Source organism: Haematobia irritans, chromosome 4 (assembly GCF_050003625.1).
Source record: "Haematobia irritans isolate KBUSLIRL chromosome 4, ASM5000362v1, whole genome shotgun sequence".
In the NCBI taxonomy this organism is placed as follows: domain Eukaryota; kingdom Metazoa; phylum Arthropoda; class Insecta; order Diptera; family Muscidae; genus Haematobia; species Haematobia irritans.
This window is the reverse complement of record NC_134400.1, coordinates 47567611-47595177: the sequence shown is the minus strand read 5'-3', so window position 1 is coordinate 47595177 and position 27567 is coordinate 47567611. Positions and strand designations below refer to the sequence as shown.

Sequence of the window (27567 nt, the reverse complement as noted above, 5' to 3'; positions counted from 1 at the left end):
GCATTATTTTGAGGACCGAACTGTGACCGTAACTTTTTTCCGACCACAGCGATAGCTCGCGCAACCGCACAGCCGTTGTTGCAGCTGACTGTTTGGCAAAAATGTCTAAAGGCAATAGATGCAGCATGACATTAAGGGAATTTGTTCCTGTCTTGCTGAATGCGCCTGAGATACACAAACACTCCATACGCTGAACTTTGTCTAAACTTGTTGGCTGGTGAAGTGCCGACCACCAGACTACAACACCATATAGCATTATAGGTTTAACCACTGCCGTGTATAGGATGGTTTTAGTCCCCACTTTTTTCCTATTGCCTTTTTGCACGAGTACAAAGCTACCGTTGCTTTTCTCACCCTTTCTTCAATATTAAGCTTAAAGTTCAGCTTCCTGTCCAAAATAACGCCAAGGTATTTTGCACACTCACCAAAGGGAATTTCAATACCCCCTAAGGAAATGGGCCTAACCGTGGGAGTTTTGTGATCTTTGCAGTACATGACTAGTTCTGTCTTTGCAGGATTTACCCCAAGACCATTGTCTTTCGCCCATTTCTTACCTGATCATTCAATTTTTTGGCTTTTTGCAGGGAAAAAAGTATTTTTATAGGTTACGTATAGACATGTCTAGAACCATTACATGGTCATAAAGGTTAGGTTAGGTTATGTGGCAGCCCGATGTATCAGGGTCACTTAGACTATTCAGTCCATTGTGATACCACAGTGGTGAACTTCTCTCTTATCACTGAGTGCTGCCCGATTCCATGTTAAGCTCAATGACAAGGGACCTCCTTTTTATAGCCGAGTCTGAACGGCATTCCACATTCCAGTGAAACCACTTAGAGAAGCTTTGAAACCCTCAGAAATGTCACCAGCATTACTGAGGTGGGATAATCCACCGCTGAAAAACTTTTTGGTGTTCGGTCGTAGCAGGAATCGAACCTACGACCTTGTGTATGCAAGGCGGGCATGCTAACCATGGCCATGGCTCCCATGGCCATAAAGACCATGTACATTGTTTTCGTGACCATTTTTTTAATTTTTTTGCAGCGAAAAGAATTTTATAAAAAATTTCTTCTCTGCGTGCATATGCTCAACTATATACAACTGGTAAATTAATATTAGAAGGACTCCCTTAACATACTCCCTTAACATAAAAATATTAAACAAAACGTACAACGATAATGTACAATCGACCCTCAAAGCCATGTCCTCTCAGGTGGACATCGGTAGTGGAAGGGTTAAAAATTTAATTGATATTGAATGCAAAACTAATTGATTTCTTAATTGGCAACGTAACTATTTTCAATCATTTCTTAACTGACTTACGGCCATTTTCCATGTTAGCTCTGTTAGGCTTTAAATGCCAGTTAACAGAAATTAGAATCAATTAATTAAAAAAAAATATTTTTTTTTTTTATCATTGACTTAATTAGCTTAATGTTATATTTTGATGAATTTTAATTAAAAATTAACTGCATTACGTAATTTTTTAATTGAAAAAAGTTTTCAGCAGCTATATATGTGATATTTTTTTCTGTGTAGAATCCACACTCAAGCAATCATTGACCAAACAATATATTCAATAAGTTCTATAAAACAAGCAAGCACTATCCGTGTGCAGGTCAATGGAACTTTCTTGAGTACTTAATTTTGTATTCAGTTTTTTTTTTCGAAAATTATGCATACCTATCTGTAAACATGATAAGTGTATCTTTCTCATCTTTATATTGTTTAATGGCTTCTCTAAACAGATTGATTTTGAATCCACCACCAAGACCATCCATATCGCCTCCCTTCCATTCTTGATCCAAACCTAAAGGATTGACCTAAGAGATAAAGAAAATTATTAATAGAAGAAAAAATAAAAATAACAAGTAAATACAATTTAAAAAATCTAAGATTAGTTGCAAGTTCATAAGGGACTATTAATTGTCTTAAATCATAGAATTTCTAATCTCTTTCCCTACCACCCCGAACATCTAGTGATAAAGGGGTCACTATGTTGTTTGTTGTCAACGCATATTCATGGTGATACATCGGGCATTTTTTTAACAGCCGCACTGGACAAAAAACTCTTTCATATTTTCTATTCATACATAATTCTTTAGTTTTTTGTTTATCAATTTCCAATAAGAAACTTGGGTCTACGTGTTTTTTATATGCACTGAAAAAATTAACCTAATCCAGAATTTTGTCTAGATTTTTATGAATTAAAATCTAATGATTTAGAGCAAAAGATGTGAACATTTTATAAGAATAAGAAGAAGATCTTTCGAATTTAAATCGATTAGCATCAACAAATTCTAAACTTAGGATTAACAATTTTTTCACCAGATACATTAACAAGAATGACTATCAAAAGTCGACTTATTTGCTATCGGAAATTAGGTATTAGTAATTTTGAAAAAATTTCTTTGCTATAGGAAATTTCGACGAAATTTCTTTGCAGTAGGAAATTTTGTTAAAATTCCTTTGCTAAAGAAAATTTCGTCGAAATTTCTTTGGAATTTTTATAAATTTTTCTTTGCTATAAAAAATTTTGTCAACATTTATTTGCTTAGGAAGTGTCGTCGAAATTTTTTGTTGTACGAAATTTTGTCAATATTTTTTTCTATAGAACAATTTTGTCAAAATTTGTATGCTAAAGGGCAATATTGTCAAAATTTCTTTGGTATAGCAATTTCTATCAAAACTTCTTTGCTAAAAAATTTTGTCGAAAATTCTTTGCTATAGGAAATTTTGTCAAAATTTTTTTGCTATAGGAAATTTTGTGAAAATTTTATTTTTATATGGTTTTGTTAAAATTTTCTATGCTACAGATAATTTTGTAAAATGTTCTTCGGAATTTTGTCAAAAACTTTTTTCTTGCTATTGCTATTTCTATATGAAAATTTCGTCGAAATTTCTTTATTATAGAAAATTTTGACAAAATTTCCTTTAACAAAAAAATTTTGTCAGATTTTTTTGCTATAGGAAATTTTATCAAAATTTCATTGCTATAGGAAATGTTGTCAAAATTTCTTTACAATTTTGCAAAATTTCTTGCAATTTTGTCAATATTTCTTTACTACAGGAAATTGTTTCAATATTTCTATGCAATAGGAAATTTTGCCAAAATCTCTTTGTTATAGGAAATTTTTTAAAAATTTCTTTGCTATAGGAGATTTTTCAAAATGTCTTTGCTACTGAAAATTTTGTCAAAATTTCTTTGTTATAGGAAATTTTGTCAATTTTTTTATTATAGGTAATTTTATCAAAATTTCTTTGCTATAGGAGATTTTCACAAAATGTCTTTGCTATTGAAAATTTTGTCAAAATTTATTTGTTATAGGAAATTTTGTCAATTTTTGTTTATAATAGGTAATTTTCTCAAAATGTCTTTGCTATTGAAAATTTTGTCAAAATTTCTTTGTTATAGGAAATTTTGTCAATTTTTTTTTATTATAGGTAATTTTATCAAAATTTCTTTGCTATAGGAGATTTTCTCAAAATGTCTTTGCTATTTAAAATTTTGTCAAAATTTCTTTGTTATAGGACATTTTTTCGAAATTTCATTGCTATAGGAAATTTTGTGAAAATTCCATTCCTATAGAAAATATTGTTAACAGTTGTTTGCCCCAGGAATTTTGTCAAAATTTCTTAGCTAAAGAAATTTGGCAATATTTCTTTCTATTGGACAATTTTGTCAAAATTTTTATGCTAATGAGAATATTGTACACATTTTTACAATATTCTCATTAGCATAAAAAAGCTAAAGGACAATATTGTCAAAAGTTCTTTTCTATATGAATTTTTATCAAAACTTCATTGCTGTAGAAAATTTTATCAAAAATTCTTTGATGTAGGAAATATTGTCAATATTTCCTTGGTATAAGAAATTTTGTGGAAATTTATATGTTTAAGGATAATATTGCCAAAATGTCTTAGTTATCGGAAATTTTATCAAAAATTCATGTTATAGGATATTGTTAAAATTACTTTACTTTGGGAAGTTTTGCTAAAATGCTGTTGGAAATTATGTTAACATTTCTTTCTATAGGAAATTTTGTCAAAATTTTGTCGAAATTTCATTGCTATAAGAAATTTTGTGAAAATTTCATTGCCATAGAAAACATATTCAATAGTTCTTTGCTACAGGAATTTTGTCAAAATTTCGTTGCTATAGGAAATTTTGTCAAAATTTGTAGACTAAATGATAATATTGTAAAACTTTGTACGCTAATGGACAATATTGTCAAAAGTTCTTTTCTATGTGAATTTTTATCAAAACTTCATTGCTATAAAAAATTTTATCAAAAATTATGTTAAAATTTCTTTACTTTAGGAAATTTTGTCATTCTATTGATTTTTTTTTAATTCATTTTTCACACTATAGGAAATTTGGTCAAAATTTCTTTGCTATAGAAAATTTTTCGACATTTCTTTGCTATAGAAAATTTTGTGAAAATTTTTTTGCTATTGAAAATCTTGTCGACATTTCTTTCTTTAGAAAATTTTGCCAAAATTTCTTTGTTCTTTGAAATTTTGTGAAAATCTGTTTGCTATAAGAAAGTTTATCAAAGTTTGGTTCCTATAGAAAGTTTTATGGAAATGTGTTTGCTATAGGAAATTTTATAAAATTTCTATTTTTTTATTCGTATCCATAGTGTAGGGCGAATAGTCAAAATTCTAAACATGTCGAAAATCGTCCAATCCCATAAGTCGAAAACCGATTTTTTCAAAAGATTGTTTTTTTTTTCAGTGTAGTGTTGCGTCTATATGTATTCCTTTATACATATTTAGTTGCCATACTACATTGTTTAACAAAACAATTAAAAGAAAAATACAAAAACAAAAAACAGAGAAATCTAGAACACTAAACAACTCGATGGTGATTGCAATGAAATGATGTGGTCTTTTAGAAAGATTTTTGAACGAAACGAAAAAAAAACTAAAAGATCAAATCACATTTGGAACATGTGGCTGGAAAACCATTTATAGTAATTCCAATGAATGAAAGGAATATAAAAATTGATAGCAATCATATATGATATGTACATACATACATATATAAATTGTGGCTAGCATTAGAACAATAGCATATATCAACATTTCCAGAAGATCTGCAGTAGCAGAAGCTTCTAACCGGATGCATTGTAAAGAGTTTGGAGCAATAAACTAATCTTTAGTCAATAAATTCAAATGATGATTAGCTGGGTACAATATCATTAAACATTTAATGCACTGGGGTTTTCTAATAAGCCTGAAAATTGAATGGAATGGAGATGGGCTGGAGGTTTGTTTGTGGTAGTAAAACCTTTAACTTTAAGCTGTCGTTATGAAATCTCGTTGAGAAATGTTAATGTGGCATTCAGAGAAATTGAGAAACTTGATAAGCAAGAAATATAGCTCGACAATGCGTGAATTAATCTGTTTTACTGAATATGCCAGATTATAAAAGGGGAATAAATTAAAATTGAGAAACATTGCGACTCTGGAAGGGATTCGTCCAGACTGAAGAAGCAATGAATCGAATATTGTTTGGGGAAGGTGATTTATACGACCATTCATTAACCCTCCTATAGGTGGCAAGATCCCTGTGGATGTTTTTGACTTTTATATTATTTCACAACGCAGTATTTTACATGATTCCAAATATGATACCTGTACTAATTCCCAATAAAGAAAGTAGTGAAAATGTACTTTTTGGATCCGGAAGTGATGCAAAATTAGTGCACAAGCGATTAATTTAACTTGGGCTTTACATAGGACGGATGTGTAACATTTCAACAGCCGTTGCACTGAATTTGGAAGTTGTCACTTCTTGTATTTTTTAGATGTGAATTAAAAAATGTGCTATTTTGCCAAATAAATAATTTTTATAGTTTATGTTTTATGATTTTTAATGCATTCTAACGTTTGTCTGAAATGTTTGACCTCAAATATTTTCAAAAATTCACATTTTTTTTTTTATAAAATTTAAATAATCTGTAGCATTTTATTAATTCTTACTCTGTTTTTAACCTATTTGATACATAAAAAATAAAATTTCCCATTAAAAATATGAAAAAAGCGAGTTATAAAAAATAGAATTAAAAGAACTTCATATGTAGTTAAAATGAAAACATCTTTGGAACAACATTTTTGGATGTACTTTTATAGTGTGCCTTTAGAACCACTTCCAAAGTTTTTTGCTGGGTTAATACAGAAAGTGATAAATCATCTTATTTGAGATCATTTAAAAGAAAGATCAATAAATGAATAGAAGTCCAAAACGTCCACTGGGATCTTAACACCTATCGGGTTAAAACTATATAGCCATGGTGCTATTAATTCAGTGTATTGTTTCTTGGCGTTGAACTAAAAGAACCATTTCTGCACACCGCTTGTTTTGATCCTTACGCAGCATATTATATCCACCGTAATGCTGTAGACAATCCCTAGTATGAAAATCCAAATGACGACTTTTCGAAAATTTTGAAAATTCGACTTTTCGATTTTATGGAAATTTTTTAAAATTCGACTTTAGACTTGCGACTTTTCGTTATCTTTAATTTTTCAGTAATTGCTAAATTGGATTAGTCGATTTTGATCACTATAAAAAGTCAATTCTCATCAACATCAAAAGTCGATTAGACTCGATTTCAAAATGTAGATTCTGAATATTACAAAGAGTCGATTCTATTTTCTTTAACAATACAAACGATTGGTCGCAAAGTTGTTTTTCGACTCTTGTATCCCTAAATGCTACAAGTTGCCGGTGGTATCTAGCTTGGTTTTCTTGATCTCGTTGCGACCTTCATTTTTTTAATTCGCTCAAACTGCAATCTTCCCAATGATATTGGTTTCAATTAAATTGCATAAAGAAACCCTATAAATAAACTCTTATAGCACTAAATAAACTCTTATAGTACTAAATTAATGAATGAAATACCAACTATTAAGCAAGAAATATATTTAATATATGACCAATAGGCCAATATGCGTATGTGATGAAATGATTAATAATTTTATGGCTAGAACAGTTTGACATCTCAACCCACCGAATGCTACCAAAACTTTCCAGCATAATTTAAAATTCTGACATTTAGACAATTCATTGATTAATACCCTCTTTTCAAAATGTTTACACATTAGTTAATATATGCTTGTATTTCATTGTCATTTGAGAGTTTTCTATGAACTCCACGCTGATACATTTTGCTACCTCAGCAAACACACATAACAAAGCAAAACATATATCATCATCTACTGCCAAATCTTCATCATAAGCAGCAATCACAAACAAGTTTGAAAGAAATTCACAAAACCAAAAAAAAACATAATCTTTGGATAGCCAAAAAACCAAAATCAATCAGACAAAAAATAGCTGACTGAGTGAATGGTAAACTTAAAATCGAGCCGCCTTTTCGGCAATTGTATACAGGGTATTTGTTATAAATCAAATGCCAAAATCATTTTACTTAATGTAAAAACAAAAAACACTGTTATCAGTCTATAAACATAAATCAAAATACTAATTAATTATAAAATTAAAGATTTTATGAAAGAAATGTTTCAGTCATTAGTGGCATATCGATTCTTTGGTCATTTGTTTTTGATATTTTCAGAAATCAAAAAAACCCGTTTTACTGTCACAGTTTTCAGTTCTGGTTAAAAGTGCTCAGTTGAGTTGTGAATAACACAAGAAAGAAGACATCGGACATTGGGTCCGATTTTATTATACGCTACACTCACAATAAAAAGTCAGTAATAAAGCAAAAACACAATTTTGTAAGTTTTTCTCTGCTGATAAGGCGAAAATAGTCTCGTTTAAAGATACAGGATACTTAACTACCGAATTGAAAGATTATTTTTAAATTCGGTATTGGTATTGGTACCTCCCAAGCGAAAGCATATCACTATTGTATAGCATGGTTTTGTTGTTGAGAAAAAATGAAGCCAGATTTCCGTTTTTGGTTTTTGTTTCAGTGCCTTCGAAATTTTTTGATCAATCTTTTGTCAAAATTTTATTTCTGCAGAAAATTTGGTTAAAATTTAATTTTTATGGAAAATTTTGACAAAATTTAATTTCTATAGAAAATTTTGCCAAAATTTAATTTCTATAGAAAATTCTAGTAAAATTTTATTTCGATAGAAAATTTTGTCAAAATTTTATTTCTATAGAAAATTTTGCCAAAATTTAAGGCAAAATTTTATATCTACAGAAAATTTTGACAAAATTTAATTTCTATAGAAAATTTTGCTAAAATTTTATTTCTATGGAAAATTTTGCTAAAATTTAATTACTATAAAAGATTTTGCCAAAATTTTATTATACCCTGCGCCACACTGTGGAACAGGGTATTATAAGGTAGTGCATATGTTTGTAACACCCCGAAGGAGACGAGATAGACACATGGTGTCTTTGGCAATAATGCTCAGGGTGGGTCCCTGAGTCGATATAACCATGTCCGTCTGTCCGTCCGTCCGTCCGTCTGTCTGTGAACACATTTTTGTGATCAAAGTCTAGGTCGCAATTTAAGTCCAATCGCCTTCAAATTTGGCACATGTTTCCAATTTGGGTCAGAATAGAACCCTATTGATTTTGGAAGAAATCGGTTCAGATTTAGATATAGCTCCCATATATATCTTTCGCCCGATATGCACTAATATGGACCCAGCAGCCAGAGTTTTATACCGATTTGCTTGAAATTTTGTACAAACATAACACTTAGTCGTATTGTTAAGTGTGCAAAATTTGATTGAAATAGTTAAGATCTATATTTATTTATTTATTTTATGTTTACATGCACAACAAGACAAGGTCTTATAATTAAAGTGCAGGATTCTCATAACATACAATAATGTATATAAATACAACAGATGATAAGAAAAGAGTTGCAAAATCAGGATATTAATAAAAATGATAATTTATAAATTTATATAATATAAAATGTTAAACAATAAGGTATATTTAACTATAAAAATTTTCATCAGCGTATAAGGACTAAATCTAGACATCAAAATTAAGATTGATTGGAATTTTGGAAAAATTTAAAAAAGATTGGTTTTAAAATTTAAGGATTTACTGTTGTGTTGTAGGTTGTGTGGGAGTGTGTTCCATAGACGTACCGAAAGAATAAAAAATTGTCATTCTATACTATTCTCTTACCTCTATTCGACTGTGCAAATCGCAGTTTCTCAAACTATGGGGTTCGTGCTTATAAACAACCTTATGCAGTAAAATAAGAGCTCTTATGTTCAGCATGTTGTTAAAGCTTACATGACAAAGACTGCCCGGAACATTTGAAACATGGTCATATATCCGCAAATATAAACATATATTATGACGCTATTAAAAGCTATATTCAACTTACGATGGCTGACCGAGTCACAATTAGCGAAGATCTCACAAGCATAAAGTAGGGTGGACAGAAGAAAAGTCTTCGCGAGCAGTATCCTGATTCCCTTCGGAGTGTAAAACTGTTCATGCCATAAAGGCCTCAACTTCGCGTAAAATTACACTTCACTATAAATTACAGTAATACAAATGCGTTTAATTGTTGAATTTTCTTTATGAAAAAGTATGCCACTTTCTAGAAATTCTCAACTGTAATACTGTAGCCGACTAGGACATTTCGATTCAAGCTAATTTCGATAAAAATTTACATTCTTTTCATCTCCAGATATGGATATCAACACATTTTGTCATACCAAATAATGGATACTCTCTTCAAAAATACACCATTGATCTACAATTTCTTCCATTCAAATGCTACAAAATATATGCATCAACTAATAATACCATATTTTACAGTAATGGCACATGATATATATAAAAGCGAAATGATGTAGAGTCCATATAGTCCATTCAAAAGAATTAATTCTGGATATTATTCACAGCTTTTGTTTGTTTTGGAAATTTTGCTCTAAATCTAAAAACCGTTTCTGTTTTTGTTTCTTTCCCATACAATTGAGTATTCATAATTTTTAGGCCCATGCAAAGGAGAAAGGTGTTAAAATCTTTTATTAATATTTTAAAAACTTACCTCAATATCATAGACTTTGGCTGATCGCATATAACGTAAGAAACCATCGGTACGCTCTGTTGCCACTGTGAATACTTTAACTTTTGCTGAAAAAAAAAGCAAATAAAAACACAAAAATTAGTTGGAATGTGAATGTCAGAGGTACCAGTATGTAAATAAGAAAAAAAAAAATACATGTAGTAATAAACTTTTATGGTTAAATATATTTTCATATCTGCATCTCCAATTCTTTGTAGTCCATTTTTGGATTTTTGTGGGCTGATTTGGCATTTGATTAATCGTATTAATTTATCCGCTATAAACCTCTTCTTAAATATTTTCCCACGATCATCCCACATCGTAATAAGTACCTCTAATACAAAATCGAATTATTTTCGGACAGGACAAAACTTAAAAAATTACGGGATTCGTATGTATTATTGGATGGGATCCACAAACTATCAAAAACGTCATCGACACACCTATACTAACTACAAGCAATGGTCCAACTATAATTATTATTACAAATACATTTACCAAGATAAAGTTGTACCTATTTTCCGGCACAGGCTTCCAGAAGAATCTTACAAAAATTCATAAGTTCATGATTATATCTTCAATCGTACATCTGATCAGTACCTGTTATGCAGCTTTAAAGATCCCAGTATACCCCTTTCGATTACCAATATCTTCCTGATCGCAACGTCAGCATATATTATCGCAATATTCTAATTATTAAAACATTCTAACATCCCCACTTTGTAGTTTTATAACTTTTTAGTCATATCGGCTCGTCAGCTTATGTAGTTACCCAGCAAAAACTAGGTAACCACATCGCATTACCAGGAGTACAGCTGTCATTACAAGTTGCATTACATTGCGGTGAGTTATAATGACTAACTTGTAATGACAAAAATAAATACTTCTCGGTAATTTTCGTATTGTTATTCTCAAATTTTTATGCAGTTGGCAGTTAATGACTTAATAAAATAGAATAAATGTTGGTACCATTAGGTATAATTATTCACATAATTGAGTATTTACTTAAAAAATCAAAAAGAATATGTAATGTAACGGTAATTCTGAACATTTTCCGTTAAGAAACTTTTATCACAAATATTTCATAATAATTGTGCTTTAAATTAATGCCATTATCTTTTATTATGCTTTAAATTAATGCCATATCATGTTTTAAATAAATGTTTTCTTATACCTCGTTCAAATTACACTTCCAAAATGTACTTAATCCAGATATGCCGACGGGCCGTTATATTCTGAAGCACACCAACAAGTAGATTAGAAAATGTAAAGCACTGTAAACTCAGAAACCTGAACATAACAGGTGTACTAAATGTAGTACGGTCGGCATATCTGGGTTAAACTAGATTTCAAATGCCATTTGCCTTATAAAAAAGTGACTCAAAATCCACTTTTAGTAGATTTCGAACCTAATGTGAATTGACTATTGGATATATTATAACGTAATTCACGAATCCAACTCCCTTAAACAACCTACATTTATTTCTATTTTAAGTGTGAAATTAATTTGCGTGTAATACTATTTAGATGATTTATTAGATTTTTTGTTTATTTATATATTTGTTTCTGTTCAAGTAGTGCTCCTATTACAGCATTACTCGCCATACTTTGATCCATTGTAATCGGCGATAGAAACCAATATTTTCGAGATTTGGTTGCCTGAGACAATAAGTGGCTATATTGCAAACTTTGGTGTATCTACGAATAAAGGTTGAATTACACACTATGCGTCAATCCGTGCGTTGATGGAAGGGTTGATTTTTTCTGTTTGCGGCAGACTATTCGAGCTTTTGATTTTAATGAAAAATTTCAACTCTTCAATCATCGGACGCATTTTAGGCATTGAACGCATGGTATGTAATTCTACCTTAAGTGTTTACATATTAGGTGATTATATGCTCTAAAAGCACTACTTATTTCATGGCCGAAAGTATGCATGAGGAGAAGTACTTTCCACATTAATAAGTGGTTATTAATTTTTAAATAGGCTTACATACAAGATTACCGGGTAATCTTGGGTAGTACCCAATTTTTTATCACTTTTGGTTCTCATTATTTTTTATGTTTATAAAATTTAAAAAAAAAAAATAAATATTGCAGTACAAAAATAGGTACTAAATACATATGAAGGTGGTGGGATAAGTACTAAGTCTACGAGAAACAAACACCGACTGGGGATCATTTTATTTATGTACAAAATTTTGTCAATGATGTTCGGCTCTATGTTCAACATGTAGATATGGAAATTTATGCAAACGATTTTCAGCTGTTGAGTACGTGTACTAGTGGAGGATTACCACGCTGCATTTCACATTTGGACGACGATATTGGGAGGATATGCGACTGGGCCCGTCGCAACCATCTCAACATTAATATTCCGAAAATTAAATGTATAGTGTTTAATTACTCACGTCGCCAAAATACTCCTCAAAGTATAACGCTGCAGAGTCATATAGTCTCTTCGAAAGATGTCATAACTTCTCTTGGTTATCAAATTGACTCCAATTTGGTTTTTGCGCAGCATATTGCCCATATCTGCTCCAAACTAAATCATCCTAAACAAGTTGTATTGCATAAATGTGATCTTGCCTACGCAAATAAAGTACATGTTCACTCACTCATTACTCATGCCTCACATATTGTACGGAGCTGAGGTATATACTGGCACCAATAGGTCAAATATTCGCAGGCTTGAATCTTCATTTCACAGTATTTTAAGGTATGTCTATGGTCGTAACTGCCGACGTAATTATGTGTATTTCACGCATCAGTTCCTTGGCTGTACTTTTGAGCACTTCCTAAGCATAAGATGCCTTAGATTTTTCTTTAGCATTATAAAACATGGTGAACCCGCTTACCTCCAATGTTTTAATTTTCTAAACTCTACTCGTAATACTCAAATTCTAAAAGAGACTTTCTCACACCTTGTTTTTGAAAGATCGTTCATAATTCGTTTATCCAGATTATGGAATGCAATTCCATCCGATTATAAGAACTTTTCCGTAAGTCTAAGCGCTTTTAAAAGTAAACTAATTCAGTATTTTAATTATAAGAATTAACTTTGTTTTTGTATCATCACTGATAATACCTCCATATGCGTTGTTGCGTTTTTTTTTTTTTGGTGTTTAGGTAAAGAAATGTGCGTGTAGTTATTCAGCTATTGAGAATATTGTATTCACATTAGTTTTAAGTACTATTATGATTTGTTTCCTTTGCATTTGTAATTTCTTTAGCTTGTTGTACTTTTTTTCAAATCTATCAATGTATGGTCCAAGAGGGCTTAATTGATTAAATAAATGTTTGAATTTGAAAAATGTTATTTCTATCTTCAATTTTGTCAAAAATTTGTTTCTATAGAAATTTTGTCAAAATTTTATTTCTCTAGAAAAATTTTATCAAAGCTTTATTTCTACAAAAAAAAATTTGTCCAATTTTATTTCTATAGAAAATTTTGTCAAAACTTTATTTCTATAGAAAATTTTGTCAAAACTTTATTTCTACAGAAAATTTTGTCAACATTTTATTTCTATAAAATTTTTTCTCAAAATTTTATTTCTATAGAGAATTTTGTCAAAATTTTATTTTTATAGAGAATTTGGTCAAAATTTCTTGACAAATTCTGCAAAATCTACCAAAACATCAAGAATTGTACCAATCTACCAAGCAGTAAAAAATCGACAATTTTTGGTAGAATTCTACCAATTGTGACAACCATGCTGGCGATTGGGCGTAGAAGTGGCGGCAGATACCGAGATACTCTACCGATTGTCAAAAATTTATTGCTATAGAAATTTTGTCAAAATTTTATTTTTCTAGAAAAATTTTGTCAAAATTTTATTTCTACAGAAAAATTTTGTCCAAATTTTATTTCTATAGAAAATTTTGTCAAAACTTTATTTCTCTAGAAAATTTTGTCAAAATTTTATTTGTATAGAAAATTTTGTTAAAATTTTATTTCTATAAAAAATTTTCTCAAAATTTTATTTCTATAAAAAATTTTCTCAACATTTTTTTCTATAGAAAATTTTGTCAAAATATTATTTCTATAGAAAATTTTGTCAAAAATTTATTTCTCTAGAAAATTTTGACAAAACTTTATTTCTACAGAAAATTTTGACAAAACTTTATTTCTACAGAAAATTTTGTCAACATTTTATTTCTATAAAAAATTTTCTCAAAATTTTATTTCTATAAAAAATTTTCTCAAAATTTTTTTTTATAGAAATTTTGTCAAAATTTTATTTTTATAGAGAATTTGGACAAACTTTATTGACAAATTCTGCAAAATCTACCAAAACATCAAGAATTGTACCAATGTACCAAGCAGTAAAAAATCTACAATTTTTGGTAGAATTCTACCAATTGTGACAACCATGCTGGCGATTGGGCGTAGAAGTGGCGGCAGACACCGAGATACTCTACCGATTGCCGAACCGCAGTCCTGCAGAGCTGGATATAACGGAATGTGTTAAGAGGCTCAGAAATAACGCGAAGTCAAGGGAGCCACCGTGGTGCAATGGTTAGCATGCCCGCCTTGCATACACAAGGTCGTGGGTTCGATTCTTTCTTCGACCGAACACCAAAAAAAATTTTCAGCGGTGGATTATCCCACCTCAGTAATGTTGGTGACATTTCTGAGGGTTTCAAAGCTTCTCTAAGTGATTTCACTGCAAAGCGGAAAGCCGTTCGGACTCGGCTATAAAAAGGAGGTCCCTTGCCATTGAGCTTAACATGGAATCGGGCAGCACTCAGTGATAAGAGAGAAGTTCACCAATGTGGTATCACAATGGACTGAATAGTCTAAGTGAGCCTCATACATTGGGCTGCCACCTAACCTAACCTGACCTAACGCGAAGTCAAAGCCAACTTCCTCGCCCCTTTTCGTGGGATTACGTAGGGATAGCGAACACAGAATAAAATAGTCTTGTCTGTAGTCACGAAATTATTGAGTCAATTAAATTTAATTGAAATGTCTTCTATCGTAGAACAATAAAAAAAAACAAGAAATGAGAGAATCAATCCCCAACGTCAATTAAAAAATTATTTGATCCAATTAAAACATTTTGATCAATTGAATCAATTAAAGTTTTAATTGAAAAATGTTCAATTAAATTAAAATTGTAATTGGAAAAATATTGACATTTTTCCTGTGCTGTGATCCAAGTCGTGGTCAACTGGAGTCAAAGGGTTGTAAACTTGGAAATCTTGGAAAAAAATTTAGTTATTGAAATAAATTTTAAAATTTTAAAATTTTAGACTTCATCAATACTTAAGTCAGTATCAATTAGATAATAAAGTAAATTAAAATCATCCATCTCTCTCCATACTCTCTCCCTCGACTCATCCATAAATGGGAAATTAAAAGTCAATGAAAAGGAACAGGTAGTTGAACTTAGTTCGCTTTAAGTGTAAGCAAGTGGATCAGCTTCAATCCAGAAGTATGCGGAGGTTTTTCGGAGGACATTTCCATTTGCATGAATTGCTTCCGCACCGATATTATCTATCAACGTATATCACATATTGAGAACCCATACGAAATTTTTATTCAAATTACATCAAATATTGGTAATATTTTTTTCTGTGTACTCGGCCCTTAGCGGGCTGGAGGTAGAGGGTTATAAACTTGCAACTTAAAAAAATAGTTATTGAAATATGTTAAAATTCTTATGTCTTTTGGCAACATAAGGGTCAGAAAACTTCTTCACCCAACACTTTATTAATTGTAGGAAGATGTCTAGATATCTTTTTTTTACCATTGAACCAATATGATAATTAAATTTAAGTATACGATCCATTAAAATACTTAAAATAACAAACGAAAACAACTCGCCCACAATCGATCCTCGTATACTAAATCTAATATGAAGAATAGCATTATTCCAACATGTTTTTAATTGAAATTCATTGATTTACGAAAAATAGGATCGTTTGAATTGAAACATTTCTTTTCAACCACCCCGTATACAATTATTTGCGTTAACGGAGAAAACAAATATAGTTTGAGAAATGAATTCTTCAAGCCGTATACCAGCATTATTAAATGCTTAAAGTTTGGTATTAAAAATTGAAGAATGAAAACTCATTTTACGTTTATTTGTCTATGGTTACAGTGAAGATCGGATTTTCTTGCAAGTTTATAATGTCTCTGTAAATTTCCTAGCCCTTTTTTACATAATGGAGAATATAAAGAATACAATTACAGAATACATACTGTTGGTGAAGGAGTTTGTACTTTTTATTCATGAAATTCCCATAGAATACTACAACAGTACTATGCTTGATCCAATCAACAAATGAAGAAACGTATAAAGTTTCGTCTCACATTTCCAGAATACCCTTTATTTTTACATTTCTTGGAATATGGCCATATACAAAATTGTATGTAGATATGTATAAAATTTAAAACATAACAAACAAGAATTTTTATACCAACAGCCTACTATAGTAACAACACATTGTTTATAATACCAATACCTACATCAATCTGTAGTCTAAGCAGAAACCCAAAACATAATCTAAAATATGGAGTGCATTCTACAACGTAAACACAAAGAATGATATCATTCTGAATTGTGCATCCGGAAAAGTATATGAGAAGAAGAGCAAGAAGCAGTTTTTACACAACTTTTTCCCATCTTTGCAGGAACGTAGGCAGGATTTTATTTCCGGGGGAGCCTAGCCGAAAACAAATGTTGAGAATTTTGGAAGAGATCAAATGATGCACCGTATACATACTACTTTAAATAAAAATTTTAATAAATGCAGAACAAACTTTTATAAAATTCAAATTTGGTAACCCATTGTTGAAAAATTGATTTTTTTAATTAATTAAGAAATGTGGACTAAATCGTGCTCATTTTAAATTTTGCAAAATGCTCCACAATTACAGTAGAACAAATTATGCTTAACATTTGTTTATCAGATTTTGGTTAATTATATTATTTCCATAATGAAAAATTGCGTTGTAAAAATATCTTTATTGTATTTTCTAATGTCTTTGGCTCGGAATCAATAACAAAATCATTGACATAATAAAAAAAAATTGGTACATGGTAAGCTTTATTATTATTTCTTGGCATCCTTGGTATTTTTATGATCAAAACATTTCGGAGGCGACACGCCCACCCTGCATACGCCCCTGTCTACAGCGAACCTCGTTCGTAACACCCGCCCAATAAGAAAACATATTAAAACAACTACAAACATAAATTACACCAGACCACCAACAAAATATTTAATAAAGACTAATGAATATCATCAATGCATCTCGCATATCTTAGCTCTATGTACAAACCATCAAGCGAGTCGTCCACCTCAGTTGCTGTAACCTTCTCTGTGGTTAATAATGGATCCTCCTTCGAGGATGCCACTGTCAGGCAGTAATAGAAGGCCACTAAAGACAGCAGCAATTTTGAACTGCCGAATTTGTTAATTGTTATCATATTTGTTTATAAAATTAGGGATTGCGGATTCCTTAATTTGAGAACGACTTGTTGTTTTATTTATTTATTTACGCGGCGGGCGTATGTCAAGCAATTCGTTATTACGATTTCATGGGCATGTTATTTTTGATAGGATATTACGATTTGGTCTTATTTATTACAATAATCGCACATTAAACACCACTTATTTCTTTCTTTTTAATTTTTTCCCCACGCACATAAGAGTTCCAACACAGTACTAGTCAATTCAACGAATGGAACTTTTATGGCTCCCCTTTTAGTTATTTTGTTATATGTTGGTTTATTATCAGTCAACTGTCAAAATGATAAGAGCGAACAAGAGAGAGAGCAAAATAGTAAAGAAACACAACCAAAACGTCGACGAAACAAGCGGCAGTTCACAAACGTTGCCAATCATCTAGAAAACATTATCGTTGAATTCAACTTGTTTTCAAATACATTGAAAAAGAGTTGATGTCAGACGTTATTATACTGCCGTAATTTTTTGTTAGATAAGTATTGAAATGAATTTGTAATTAATTACATTTTCGCTTTATTATATTTATTATATTATAGTCTATAGTAGTTTACAATTTTAAATCGAGCCATAAATAAGCCCAAAGCCAGTTTTCGTCTTGTTTAGATTTATCCTAATATAAACTCTTGCCCAATTTTAAATCTTGGGTAGTTGGACGGCATAACCTCGACTAAAGGAGGAGAACGTGAAATTCTTATATTTTTTATTTTATTTTATTTTATTTATTTATTCATTAAAATAATACTATATTCGCTCTGTTTTTTAAAGTGGTGTGAAAGATGTTTAATTGAGTATTATAGAACACAACACAATTGGCCCATAATTATTTTTATCCGTCATATGGCTTCTAGAGCCTTCTGACCGGTTTTGTTGTCTGATCCATTTCAATATTGTTGGATTACATTAGCTTCCGAGGCACCATATTCCAAACATGTCTTATAAAGTGGAGGTTCACTTGTCCCACATAAAAAAGGAAAAAAAAAAGCCTGTTCTAAATATGCTTCGCAATGGGAAACGTCCCCGCCTCTCAAATGTCGCACATAATTAAATTTCTTGATAACTCAAGTATACAACCATATTATATTTTTTCTTTTTATTTCATTTTACTTACATATCAGCTGCTCTTTGATTGACACTAAAGCCTATGAAAAAAGGAATAGATATTTACAATTCTTCGTTAAATTAAAAAGACTTTATTTACATAAAAAGAAAAGACAAGTCACTCATTTTTGGAAGGTAAGACTTAGACATAAATCAAATTTGGCTACAAAATTTGCCAGATTGACTTGATTTGTTTCAATTAGTTGTAAAAAATGCCAAAAATGTATATCTATTTAATATGGATAAATATGCGAAAATAAGTTAAGCGATGTAATAAAACAAATTAAAAATAAATGAAAATTGGGCCACAAATTTAGAGTGTATAATCATCATGTGCTAAAAATCTTTTATTCCATTTATTGCTGTATGAGCCCACATATCAATTTTTTACGATTACCAGACTTTTGAAACAGAAAATATAATTTGCTTTTATTTTGACTTCAATGAAAAATTAGCAAATAGTAGGTGGTCATCGTTTTCAAACAAAAGAATGTCTTGAAATTTTTATTTAGAAAAAGGATATAAGGATCTATTCCTTAGGTTCTTTCCTCGATTTCTTACATTTTAGAGTGTTCATTACAATAATATTTCCGTTTTTGTTTTTTGGTACAAGATGTATGAGTAAATATGAGGCTATGGAAGGGGCGATTGATTGGTCAGCGTTTCTTGTTGATCTACAACATACCAAAACCTTTGGAGTAATTTATGGCTTTAAGAAGTCTTTCCTCTAATTTTTCTTTGCTACTATATTCAGGCAACAAAAGGACATTGAAACATGTGTGAGAAGTGGGTAGACGATCACTATCCGGACCATGACGGGTGATCAATAACTTAAGACGACTAAGACCACCCACGGGTACACGATCAGAGCCTGTTGTAAATTCTAAAAGTTTACGTTTGGATTCCTCTGGTAAATTGTGGACAATACTCCAAAAATCTTGGATAATTTGAGTATCCTTAGTATAGCCACCTTCATATTCCGTTGATTTTTCCAATTCCACAAAGTCAAATTTCTGCAAAAGCCAAATGTTTTCAATCCAAACAAGGTGTTAAGTATTTCACTGTACTTACCCTACTACCACAAACAAGTAATTCAATTTCTTCCGGTCGAAAGAGTAATTTTAAAGGAGATTCATCAGTAACCATATCAAAGCCTTTTTTGAATGCTTTAAACTGTTTCTCTATACTGGTATTGAGCAAAAAATCACTGTATAAATCAACAAACTCCTGTTTGTTATGCTGTCCAACGACAATATCTGCTCCGCCTGGTTTCAATTCATGTTCTACCACCTCGTCGAAAACATTTTTGTAACTTATCTTAAATGTTTGCATGAAGACCTCCTCCATGTCGGGTTCTTGATAATCTAACATTGATTTAAGACTCCGATAGAGAGTAGGATTAAAATCTTTAAGATCATAAAATGATCCATGGCCACCCATTAGTTTTCGATATACTACCATGGGGAAATTCACAGCCAAAATAATGTTGTTATAAATAGCTAATCCTATTATAATGCCAATCAATGCAAATTGGGCGCCATTTTCAAAGGGTGCTGTGTTGAACCTGCGAATTAGAATGTTTTTAAATTAACTAAAAAAAAACAACATTGTTTGTCTTCAATCACGAAATTATTGATGCAATTAAAAAAATTGAATTCATTAAAACTTGTTATTGATTCAATTAATTTCAGCAATTGATTTTGGTTTTGATTAAAACAAATTTGTTGAAGCAATTAAACTTTTAATTGAGGATATTGGTTGTGTTTCGCCACTATTCTCCACCAGGGATTGAAAATACAATTTTTAAGAAAGTACAAAAAAGGTAGTTTTTTAAGCGAAAAAGTACTTTTCACTAAATTTTAACAAAACTTCCATTGGAACATTATTGTCAAGAGCACCTTTAGACTGAATTTTGTATGTAAACTCCTCAATTTTTTCCCTTTATATTTTTTTCCCTTTATATCCACTTACAAAGACTACAATAGATTTGTAATCACGGTTTGGTAGATTGGTAGAATTCATGGTATTTCATAAATTTTCTGTAAAATAAATTTTTGACGAAATTTTCTATAGAAATAAAATTTTGACAAAATTTTCTACCGAAATAAAGTTTTGACAAAATTTTCTATAAATAAAAGTTTTACTAAATATTCTATAGAAATAAAATTTTCATCAAAATAAAATTTAAACAAAAATTCTATAAAAATAAAATTTTGACAAAATTTCTTGTAGAAATAAAAGTTTGACAAAATTTTCTATAGGAATAAAATTTTGACAAAATTTTCTATAGAAATAAAATTTTGACAAAATTTTCTATAGAAATAAAATGTTGACAACATTTTCTATAGAAATAAAATTTTGACAAAATTTTGCAAAAGAAAAATGACACAATTTTCTGTAGAAATAACATATTGACAACATTTTTGGTAAATAATATTTTTTTGTAGTTTTAATAAGTCTGTTAAAGACTTTTTTCAAAATATTAAAATATTTTGTCAAAACTAGTGTACAATAAATCTGATATCGGCACAAAAATGTTTACACAAAGGTACTAAATCATATGCGGGGGTACTACGGTACTGACCAGGGTGTAAAAGTATTAAAAAAAGTACTATAGTACTGCATTGTCCATCCCTGTTCCCATTCAGCATAAACGTTCCCGTTTTCAATTCATATTGATTTTCAATTTTTTTTTAATCGACTAGTCGATTTTGGTCTCTCCCAAAAGCCGATTTTGGTCATCGTCAAGATCGATTACTCAATTTGATTCGATTTTCAAAAACAGCAAAAATAAGTCGATTGGTCGAATTTGAAAATTATGTAAAGTCCTTTTTTGACAAAAAATATCGATGTCGATTTTCATTTTTTGTATCCCTATTATTTCATTAGGGTATCTACACTTTACCCAAATTATATTATTATCGATTATTAGGTGCCAATTATTCAACACTAAAAGTCTACATTTTCTATTGAAATTGGAATTTTGGATTTCTTCGTTAAAAGTTGATTAGTCGATCAAATTTTGGGTGAAAACATTAGTCGAGTCTGAACACGCAACGTTGAGTTTTTTGACAAAAAGTCGATTAGTCGAAAAATCTATTTTCGCCATTTGTATCCCTAGTAAGGGACAATGAAAGTAAAAGGGAACGTAAAATCGTTTCACTTAGCAGACATCAAAACTACTTTCTCATGGAAAAAAAATTCACCGTTCAAGGAAGCTCGAATTGAAATCTTCAAAGTTTAGAGACCAGTTCAAAGGTCTTTTTTAAAAAATCCTGCTTAAATTCCTTACCATTGACTCGTCGCCTACTGAAAAAGGCTCACAGTTCAACATATCATCTACATACAAACTCACCACATTGTATTTGTATCCTCCTGGAAGATGAACATGCCAAAATCTGGATTGAATATCTCTTCTACAATCAGTTGAAAGAATTCCTTGGATACGCCACCCTCATCGATACCTTGCTCACCAACAAACTCAACGACCAATTGTTTTTTTAAGTCTTTTGGATTACTCATGGCTACCAATTCCAGCTGAAATAAAATGAAATCCATTGTGATGTTATCAAGCGATGTCCATATATAAATAAAAACCAATTTATGACATACCCCTATTAAAGCATCATTTACAATATTATCACGCCTTACTTTAAGTTTTAAATCTGGACGTACACCCACATCATTGCCATCACCAAAGTAGTTAAGCAATGAATATAAGGAAGAATTCCTTTCACTGTACATGCGAATGCGACTATCATAATAAAGGGCAATAACTTTAGTGGCAGGGGTCAATATGAAGGAGTATAGCATAAAGGAAAAATGGTTATCTAAAATAAAAGAGAAATGAAAGGAAATAATAATCGGAGCTATTTTTCTGTTTTTTTTTTTTTTTCTAGATAGAATTAATGCTTACCTTCACCCGTTGGATCTAGAGATAAATTTTTATATGACAAATAGTCTCTATCCATTTGTATGGCATCGCTTAGAGGCTCATTATAGAACTCTTCATACGGCACTAAAGGAACACGACAATCCATGCATGATATATTTAATTCCTTTTCTAATTTATCTTCAGAAAATGAATTATAGGGAAAATAAAGGAACATTCCATCATCATAGTTATTGGCAGATGCTGATGCTGCTGAACTTGATGCTGCATCGGAATCTTCTAATTGTTCCTTCGCTGCTGCTAGACCAGCTGCAGATGTACTATAGTTATCGATTTCTCCAGCCAATATATTGGCATAGAAGGCAATCTATACGACGACAAGCAAAAGCAAAAATATTAATATTTTTCCTTAAGGAATTTGTGTTAGGGGAAAAAAATAAAATCATACCTTTAAAACTTTGGTTACGGCTATGACATCACTATTCTCCTGAACTGTATCTTCATCGAGTATTACTTGAAGTGTAATCAATTGTTGACAACATTGCACAAGTGATTGCAATTGATCCTTGCAATGTACCGACCAAATTCGTGCTAAACGTCCTTGAGCTTGAACCGGCATCGTTTGGGCCGCCTGGCATAATTTAGGCATACTTCTTTCCAGATATTCCAGATCAGCATAACGATTTGAAGCTAGAGAAATAGTGAAGTGGGAAATTATGTAGCCAGCAAATTAAAATAATTGAAATTAAATTATTACCACTTAAAATGTTTTTTTATTTATTTCTTGCGCAATACTGAGTTGGAAAATCCATAAAAAATATAAACGGGAAAGATATAGATACAAAGATAGCAACAACATTAGAAACAAGAGTGAATGACCTCTTTACAACGTCAACGCTGACTATTAATTTGGGAGTGAGTTTTGCATAATTAATAATATCCGGATTTAGATTAATAGCTGTTTTTAGTCGATGAAAAGGAATCGATTTTGGTTGAGTATCGCCACATTTTTTTATTTGTTCATTCAGAACATGTAACTCTAAGCTCTTTTAGCTAAAAAAAAAGTAATTACAATGGACTACTCCCTAGATTTCTATAAAAAAATTAAACATGTACACTATCCACTGTCAGTAGTCCGGACAGCTAAATTTTTCGGACATTTTAAAATGTTTCCTCTGTAATTCGGTCAGTAATATTTGCTTGTTTGTATCACAGCAATTGTTCGTTATTTTATCGTTGCTTTATAAACTAAAACAATACTAACAAAAGGTGAGGGAGGACTGTCAATTTGCATATTATTCGTCGGTTCTTATAAAAAAGCAAAGCAAAGTACTTTCACAAAAAAACTGTGGGACATGATAAGATTTCTATTAAGAATGGTTATCTGCAAACATTTAAATTTTAAAGCGATATCAAGGGGGAAAAAGGTGCAAATAGAACATTTGAATACATGATTTTCTTTTGGGGCTCAAGAGCTAATTTAAAATTTTACTCAGCTGAGTTACGACATTTTTTTACAATTGTGAACTCATTTAATGACTCGGGCCTAAATGTTGCCCACACATCAGTACTCATCACTGATTTTTACAATATATCCCATAGATATAAAAATTATGAATATGGTTCACTTTCATATTGATCTACCACCCAATTTGAGTATTTAGAAGTAAATTTTCGTTCGTCAATAAATGGTGTTGTGTTACGAAATCTTGACCATATTGTAGCTCGCAAGCTGGTATGACAAAAACAAAAAACAAATTTTTTTCTTTTTTTTAAATTATTACTGATTTTCTACAGTAAATAAAGAAAAACTTTATTTTTTCCATAAAAATAAGCCCACGATTTTTCTGAAGAATTCAGTCAGTCTTGTTAAACCTAAATATTGAAATTTATGTCTTATGAAACCAACTACATACTTTAAATTTGCACTGTAGTCCGGACAATTCAGTTAGTATATTAACTAACAGTAATTAAAAATTATGAACAAAAAAATTAAAAATGTTTATGAAAGCTTTCATTGCAAATATCCAATATTTAGAGTAGAGTAAATATGCGATTATGTATCACAAAAATATTGAATCAATTTGTTTTAATGTATTAGGGAGGTTGTTGGCAATATTGAATTTAAAAAGAAAACAAGAATATTTTTTTTTGGTGGAGGGAGAGATAGTTGGCTGCTAAATTACCACAGATTCGGCGTAGTATATAGATAACTTCGCTGAATAGCTTTTAAAATTATGTTCTTCACTTACATGTTGTAGCCATATCGAAACATATGACAAAGCAATGCAATATCTTTTCCCAATCAAAAAATCGTCCATATTTGATACTCTCTGCCAACAGTATAATGTTATTATTCAATGCCTCTCCCACAGCGTTGTTGTTCAGTCCGTATAGTTTCTTTTTAACACGACGCAAACTTTCCAAATCCACTTGAGTATCACAGCTTTGCGCCATTACAATAATATCATCCAAATCAACGGATACATCATCCTCATCCATGGGCTCAATGGCATCATGATCGCCACCAGTGTCACCTACACCACCACTTGTTTCGCTGTCGACAATGCCTCCGGCCACTGAGGAAGCAGGTCTTATATCATCCATGGACTCTGCACCTTCAGCTATACCATCACCATCCTCAATGATATCATCGTCGTCATCATCTATGCATGTGCTATCCTCATCCTTGTCATGTTCTCCTTCTAGGGTACGTAAATCTTCTTTTTTCAATTCTTGTGGAGATTTTCCCAGAATCTCTTGTAATTTTGTTGCTTGAGCAGCCGTTGTAGTTGCCATCTTTACAAGTGGCGGACGTTTAAAACTTTTGCTTAATTTCTTGACCGAACAATATACCTGATTGATGGCATGTATTAGGCGGTCATACGAATTGTATTTCGCACACTCCTCAATGAGTTCATCAAGTATTTGTTCGTTTAAATATTCCACTGAGGCTAAGGTGGGAGTTGTTGGAGGACTAGCTGATTTCGCTTTTGCTTGTGTATTCGGCGTTCCCACCTCTCCAAGGGCCTCCAACAATGGTAATTCCTCAGTGGCACAACTGGAAATGTTTGTATTGCTACTACCTGTCGAACTTGATGAAGATGAACCTGAAGTTATGGTACTATTAGAACTACTACTACCACTACTATGGTCTTGACTGGTCATTTCCATATCTGTGATATTCAACGAAGTGGCATTACTGACTGACCGGGAACTGGAGGGTGATTCATGTTGGGGACCAGTCCTGGGCACTTTTGGCTGTTGCTGTGTATAATTGTCACACAATTGGGCATCTTGTGAGAATAGTGATATAGCCTTTGCGGCTATCTCATTGGGGGTCATGGGAGCCACCTTGCCACTTGAGGCACAATTGGGATTGTGGCATTTTGGATTACCACAACCTCGTTGTAGCTGATAGAAATAACGTTCAATAAGTTCCTTCACTGCTGATCTTTTCATATCTGTTTGTGTAGGTGGTTGTTGTTGTCGTTCGATTTCGTTTTGTGCTGTGTCAGAGTTTGCTCTTTGTCCTATAGCAGACAAATCTTGTTGTGGCAGACCGCTGTTATTGCTACTGCAGTTATGAGGCGATGTGTAGAAAAAGTTATCGAGGGGGGAGGGGTTGATTAAAAATTTATTCTTGAAATAAATTGACAATTTTTTCTTTATATTACCTTGTAAGTTCTAGCTCCTCTTCATCGGACATTCCGTTCTCTTCAGTCACTGCTGCCTTTAGCAACTTGTCGTCGTCGGCAGGGTTCATGTGTTTTTTATGGATATTTTTTCCTCCTGTATAAAATCAATTTTTTCAACTTCACTGGTGTACTAAGGAATAACGACTGATATTTGCTATTCCCAATATATGCTTAATTTTTTTTGTTACTTGTTATAATTATTGGATTTCACTGTTGCTGCTGATACAAAGTAGTCCTTTACCGTTTTTGTCGATTGTTTTTTTATTAACAAATAAAAATCAAATCATCCTGACATATTGTTGCCAAACTCGTCGATATACAGCATTGCCACTTCTGTAGTATAACAGGGGGTGTTGTGCACATTTGCCATATGGTTGTATTTCTTTAAGGGCCTTCACATGAGGAATGAAGCCACTGAGTCGCGTGGCCAATTTTAGCCGATTATTTTCGAATATTAATAAATAATATGCCTTGTTTTTCCAACTTATTATTTCCCAACTTTTCGAGACAAATCCCACCAGATTGTTGCACCACAATTACCTTGCTTGCTACACCACAATTACCATCATGTTATCAGTTTTAATTAACTGTTGAACTTTTAGAGACATATGCCAGGGCTGCCAATAAAATTTCAAGAAAAATCCTTACGTTTTTCGATAAAAATCGTCATAATCGGCACTTGCATTTTAAAAATCGTCAAAAAAATGGATAATAAAAATAATATTAAAATTAAAGGTATTTTTGGGTAAACACAAAACAAAAGTATTTATTGCATATACAAAACAGGAAATTAATGTACACAACTATGCATTTCAATAAAAAATATATAAAGAAATCAGTTTTGTATACAAATAACATTACCATAAAAATCATTTTCTGGTTAAACAAAAATATCTCGCAATTTTTGTATAAAAAATCTATTTTTCTAAAATTTTGTTATTAATTGAGTAACATTTTTATTTAAAAATTGAATATTTTGAAACTAAAGAAAAATTCCAGTGTTTTTCAAAACATGGTGTTTCCGATATGTGGTTATTTTTTATACTGTACTCGAATTTTATCATAATTAGTAAAAGTTTCTATTGCAGATTCTGAGTAAATCATTATCAATTTTGGTACTAAAACAATAATTCAATCATTTTAGGTTATTTTTTGAACAGAATATTTCATCCAATGAATTATTCTCCAGCTATAATCTTATTTTAGTTTTTTGCTTAAAAATTGCTACGTTTGCTGTGGAATTTGGAAGAATCATGATTATTTGTACGAATTTTGACAAAACTCAAAAAACCAAATTACTCCACGTTTTGTTTCCGAATTTTTTCTTAAAGTTTTTCAAATTTATTTTAATATTTTAAAAAATTTCTTCGAA

General features: G+C 31.2%; 2 protein-coding genes and 1 long non-coding RNA gene across 4 annotated transcripts in view; all 3 read right to left on the bottom strand.

Annotated features, from left to right (window-relative positions):
- Nucleotides 1-17740, bottom strand: part of Plod (procollagen lysyl hydroxylase) — a 60505-nt gene extending 42765 nt beyond the window's left edge. Inside the window, exons 1-3 of the mRNA XM_075308542.1 lie at nucleotides 17320-17740; nucleotides 10008-10093; nucleotides 1684-1823 (exon numbers count right to left, since the gene is read on the bottom strand). Of these exons, the coding sequence (XP_075164657.1) occupies nucleotides 1684-1823; nucleotides 10008-10093; nucleotides 17320-17467 (374 nt within the window). The 5' untranslated portion in view covers nucleotides 17468-17740. The remainder of the gene's footprint in view (nucleotides 1-1683; nucleotides 1824-10007; nucleotides 10094-17319) is intronic.
- Nucleotides 1-27567, bottom strand: part of LOC142236889 (uncharacterized) — a 319247-nt gene that overhangs the window by 273103 nt on the left and 18577 nt on the right. The window lies entirely within an intron of this gene.
- Nucleotides 18675-26514, bottom strand: Ube3a (ubiquitin protein ligase E3A). Of its 2 annotated transcripts, none has more exons than XM_075304027.1 (8): nucleotides 26175-26514; nucleotides 24750-26074; nucleotides 22946-23187; nucleotides 22522-22864; nucleotides 22218-22435; nucleotides 21961-22142; nucleotides 19677-20169; nucleotides 18675-19618 (listed from the first exon to the last, which is right to left on the bottom strand). In XM_075304027.1, exons 1-8 carry the CDS (start codon nucleotides 26261-26263, stop codon nucleotides 19280-19282), a joined length of 3231 nt encoding a protein of 1076 aa, XP_075160142.1. In that variant the 5' UTR covers nucleotides 26264-26514; the 3' UTR covers nucleotides 18675-19279. The 2 variants fall into 2 exon arrangements, with proteins under 2 accessions (XP_075160142.1, XP_075160144.1); XM_075304029.1 differs by having other exon boundaries at nucleotides 24750-26071.

Bases quoted from the DNA above. Each gene is read 5' to 3' on its own strand.
- Ube3a (XM_075304027.1), bottom strand. From the start codon at position 26,263: ATGAACCCTGCCGACGACGACAAGTTGCTAAAGGCAGCAGTGACTGAA. The intron at 22,143-22,217 runs GTATGTCATAAA...ATTTTATTTCAG, and splicing joins TAAATGATGCTTTAATAGGG to CTGGAATTGGTAGCCATGAG. The intron at 19,619-19,676 runs GTAAGTACAGTG...TGGCTTTTGCAG, and splicing joins TACTTGTTTGTGGTAGTAGG to AAATTTGACTTTGTGGAATT.